The sequence below is a fragment of the Cryptococcus neoformans genome, chromosome 13 (genome assembly GCF_000149385.1).
Source record: "Cryptococcus neoformans var. neoformans B-3501A chromosome 13, whole genome shotgun sequence".
NCBI lineage: Eukaryota > Fungi > Basidiomycota > Tremellomycetes > Tremellales > Cryptococcaceae > Cryptococcus > Cryptococcus deneoformans.
This window is the reverse complement of record NC_009189.1, coordinates 325,140-330,139: the sequence shown is the minus strand read 5'-3', so window position 1 is coordinate 330,139 and position 5,000 is coordinate 325,140. Positions and strand designations below refer to the sequence as shown.

The 5,000-nt window shown below is 47.5% G+C and overlaps 1 protein-coding gene across 1 annotated transcript; it reads left to right on the top strand.

Annotated features, from left to right (window-relative positions):
* Positions 1-1,349: 1,349 nt before the first annotated feature.
* Positions 1,350-4,734, top strand: CNBM0870 (hypothetical protein; the record flags this gene model as incomplete). Its single annotated transcript, XM_767074.1, has 8 exons — positions 1,350-1,869; positions 1,922-2,260; positions 2,311-2,813; positions 2,862-3,068; positions 3,127-3,906; positions 3,958-4,030; positions 4,081-4,596; positions 4,661-4,734. 8 exons carry the CDS (start codon positions 1,350-1,352, stop codon positions 4,732-4,734), a joined length of 3,012 nt encoding a protein of 1,003 aa, XP_772167.1.
* Between the last annotated feature and the right edge of the window lie 266 nt (positions 4,735-5,000).

The window sequence follows — 5,000 nt, the reverse complement described above, 5'->3', positions numbered from 1 at the left end:
AGACGTTGGCTGACAGTGTGGGCTTCGCAATAATATAAGTCGATCCCTCATTTTCACCCCCCTCACCCATCGTCATCCTCACGTTGTAGCAATAGGCTCTAATACAGCCGTTTTGAGGCGGCTCTCGACCGGAAACACGCCAAATCACTCATCGATTAATACCGACCTCTAACTCGGCAAATGCCATATTCTTCTTCCCTCCCTTAAATCCGCCACAATCTCACAAGTTATGATTGACCAGACTGATTACCTTCTAAAAATCCCTTTTTAGAATAGCTATCCTGCACCAAAAAGCAAAAAGACGAGACAATGGTGGACAGCTTGGAGACTGTTGTCATTGAGATGATTGAACGGCTGGATTATCTCGATTCTCTCACGTCGAACTTTTCCTTTCATGCAGCTCTCTCGTCCTCTCTTTTCTACCTCATTAGTAACATGGGGCAGAATCGCTCGAGAAATTAGAGAACGCAATATTGATAAAAACTGGGGAGATAATTTATGTCATTATTTGAAAAAGGAAAGAAAAGTAATGCAATTTCAAAGCAAAAGGTGTCGGGAACGCCGTTATTTCATCCACTGCAGACATCCTGACCATAAGATACCACATCCTTGTAACTCTCCAACTTTTTGATAGCAAGTCATCCGGGCGAAAGAACCACTGTCGGAGAAAACATTGGCAGCATACTTGTCTGTGTGGATAGAAGGGCATTCACAGTCAAATATACCAAATCTCTTGTAATTTGGCAGACCCAATTCCCTCCGATCTTAGAAGAGCTTCCAATGGAAGCTTGTCATTGAGGTACGTACAGCGGCTTAAGCGTGGTTCCTTTGAGGGCCACAATTGGAGCCCCAAACATACTCAGCTCTGCGTGCCACTGTGCATCATTCGGTAGGAAGAGAAAAATGAGTGGCTGTGAGAATTTGGCGTTGTGATTGTGCTTATTGTCATGGTTCAACCTTATGTTGCGTTCGGCAGTCGTGAGAGAGAAACTAAAGAGAGAAAAAGACGAGGAGACGTAAAAAGGGGTTGCTAGGTCCTAATATCTGGGGTGTCTAGGCGCCGAGTTTCTTGGATGGAAGACGATTCAATGAACTTGCATTGAGGGTATATAGCAGGAGAACTATGCTATTAGCAACTCCTTGGCTAAGGAAGATACATTCTACTTTTACGTATAGTTCGTTGTTGCTTCCTCGTCTTCTCTCAGCTGCCTGGTCGTCCAACACAATTTAATGATGTAATTATTTTAGAGCTTAAGTGACCCACCATTTGTCCATGTCCTCTTTCCACCACGTTTCTCCGTACTTCGCGCGTCCGATATATCGATATACATTTCTAGCAACGAATTGACATGGCGCCTCGCACAAGATACGCCATAGATCCTTCGTTGACGGGCCACCCACAGGTCCCAGCGCCTCAGCAGCAACAATGGCCGCAACCAGAGTACATTCAAGCAGCTCAGCCGGGCTATCAGCCTGAAAGGTACCAGCAGCAGGCGCACTTGGACCCAAATTCGATGCCTCAATTGCATAATGTCCCCGAAAAAGATCTTCGACCAAGTGGACCATATGCTCCTACGCAGTCCAGTTATCACGCGATACATCCTTCACAACAGTTACAGCCGAAACAGCAGCAACAAGAAATGCAGTCGCCGAGGGCTACTCCACCTCCAAACCATATTCCACCGCCACCTCATTCTTCCGGACCCACTATGAGCGGGATGAGGGTTAGAATAGATCCGAGTCAAGTGCCAAACCCTATTGAAGCTCAGGAGCTGGATCAAAACTTGTACGAGGACGAGGATTTTTTAAGTTGTCAAACCCGTGGTCTGATTCCATTGGTAGGGACTGATTACAGGGGCGTGGACCAAGGTATGCTTGTATCTTCTAGCGCAAAGGTATATCAATTAATGTCGACTCCTAGGCAATTCATTGCCTCGTCATCTTCGAGCTACGCTTCCATGCGTTCCGTCAAATGGTCAGCTTCTCGACACTACCGCGCTTCCTTTCGGTATCCTGGTTCAACCTTTTGCACCGTTACGGTACGACGAAGCTCCTGTTCCATGCGTTTCCAGTTGGGTTTCAGGGCAAAGCGCTTTCGATCCCCCAGCATTTAAGGGTGAAACATGGGGAGCGGAGGGGGAAGGAGATGAACAAGGCCCGCCGAGGTGTGACAAATGCAGAGGGTACATCAACCCATGGATTAGATTTGTCGATGGTGGAAGAAAGTGGACGTGTAACTTATGTGGAGTTCTCAATGAGGGTACATCGTCGTTCATTCACCGTTTTGGTTCACATCTGACGATTTTGCAGTGCCGCCGCAGTACTTTTGCCATCTCGCTCCCAATGGCCAACGTCTTGATCATGCTGAAAGGCCGGAACTTCAATTTGGCACTGTTGACTTTCCTGTACCTCCTTCGTACTGGGCTCTGCAACCTCCTTCTGGGTCTTTACTCGACTCCATTGACTCGGACGCGCTCGCTTCGACAGCGCACGATCTTTTGGGTGGCCTGCAAGCGTCTCTTGGACAAAGTCAACCCCATATTCCTACTGGAAAAGAACAGAGAGAAAAAGAAAAGGAAAAGGAAAAGGAGAGAAAGAAATTCAGAAAACCTATCGCGTTGAGTCGTGTTTTTGTCCTTGATGTCAGCGCACATGCGGGAGAAAATGGAGTTGCCAGACAAGTTTGTGAGAGGATCAGAAAGGCTATCTACGGAAGCAAAGAAAGCGGGAATGTGGAAGAGGAGCTGCTGGGAGAAGGACAACGAATTGGATTCGTGTCTGTGGGAGAAACTGTATCTTTCTGGAACCTTTCCGTAAGTCTATCGTGTCTCCAAGTCCGCCAGACGCTGATTACATGGTAGTCTCATCTGCATGCGCCATCACAGGCAGTCGTTTCAGATCTCGATGACATGTTTATACCTTTTACCGCTGGCTTCCTCGTTGATCCGCAAGAATCCCGCGCGCAAATTGAACATCTATTGGAACTTTTGCCGAACTTGGCGGAGCAAGGAAGAGAGGGTGGGAGGGTCGCCGCGGGCTCTGCTATTGTTGGAGCTTTGGCTGGTCTTGTAAGTGAATGTTCACATAAATTAGGACAACACAACGATCGCTAAATGATCTTTGTAGAAGCACACCGGTGGCCAGATCAATCTCTTCCTCACGTCTTTGACCACACATGGTCTTGGTACCCTTACGACACGAGAGAATCCCGATTATTACAACACCGACAAAGAACGGACACTCTTCACCCCTTCACAATGGTATCTCACCACGGCCGACCAACTTGCCGAAGCAGGTGTCGGCGTTAATCTCTTCTTGTTCCCCAGCGCTTATACCGATATTGCCAGTCTTGGTGCCCTCGCTGCTGGAACGGGAGGTGAGACATTTTTCCACCCCAGGTTTGATGTAGTCAGAGACAGGGAAAAGATTCATAGCGAACTTCTTCAGGTGCTCACTCGGGAGACGGCTTACAATGCTACTGTGCGAGTGAGATGTTCTAACGGTCTTCGCGTCTCTGACCACCTGGGTAATTTCTATCAACGTTCGCTCACCGACTTGGAATACGCTACGATTGACTCTGCCAAATCGTTCACCGCTGTGCTCAAACACGAACATCGACTAGACGACCGGCAACCTGCGTTCATCCAAGTTGCCATCCTTTACACTAGTAAAGAAGGAGAACGAAGGGTTCGATGTTTGAATATGAGCTTTGTGGTTACAAGCATGATTGGCAATGTGTTCAAATTTGCCGACCAGGAAGCGTGTGTAGCTGTCCTTCTCAAAGCTGGGTTATCACAGGTTACGCAGAGAAGCTTGAGAGATATCCGGAAATCTTTGACGGATAGGGCGAACAGAGTGTTACTCATGTACAGAAAGCACTGCGCACCTGCTGTCCAGCACGGCCAGGTGAGTCAACGCACCTTGTTTAAAGCCCTATCTGTACTAATATTTCCCTAGCTCATATTACCGGAAGGTTTCAAGCTCCTGCCCCTATACGCACTTTGTATGACCAAGTCGAAACCCATCAAAGGTGCGTTTGCTACCTGTGTGGACTCGATCAGATATCTGACTATTGTCTAGGTGGAAGCGTCTCCTCTGATGTTCGAATGCATTACACTCGCCACGTCAAAGCTCTCCCACCAACCCGTGTCCTCATGCTCCTCTATCCCCGATTGTTGGCTATCCACGACCTTGCACCCGCTGCCGGCTTTGCCGACTCTAACACTGGGCGTCTAGTATTACCTCGCTTTATGCGCAACAGCCATAGTTGGATGGTAGCGGAAGGCGCTTATCTAATGATTAACGGAGAAATTGCGATGCTCTGGCTCGGCCAAGCCGTCAGTCCCCAGATCATCAATGATCTTTACGGTGTAGACAATCTTGAGGACCTCGACGTCCGCATAACCCGATTACCCAACTTGCCGACCCTTCTGTCTACTCAAATCCGGAACATCCTCACACATCTTTCATCCCCTCACCTTGTCGATCAGGAGTTGCCGGTCATAATTGTTAGGCAAAATATGGATGGGGCCGAAGTGGAGTTTGCCAATCAGCTAGTTGAGGATAGCAACAATGATGCTCTAAGTTACACTGACTGTACGTTTGCATATTTTCGGATAAATTTCGACTGCCATGATTGATGCTTATGATTATCCTCTAGATTTAATGACGGCGCACAGGGAGATCACAAACGATCTCAGCGGCGGAAAGGGCGACAGCTGGAGACCGTGGTAATGGGTGAATACCGCTAAGATCAGTTCTACGATTCAAGAACATAGAGGGACAAGTCAACAAAAGACATAAGGTATAGCGTTGATACTGGTACTGGCAACGGTGTTTCTCATGCATACGAATTGCCATGCACTAGCTTTGACATATTGCTTAATACTCCCTAACATTTACTTTCAGTAGCTGTAAAGCAGCGGCAACAGATAATGAAAATTGATCCAAGCCTTTATCATATGAAAGAATACTGCATTCCATCTTTTCATGTGCCATTA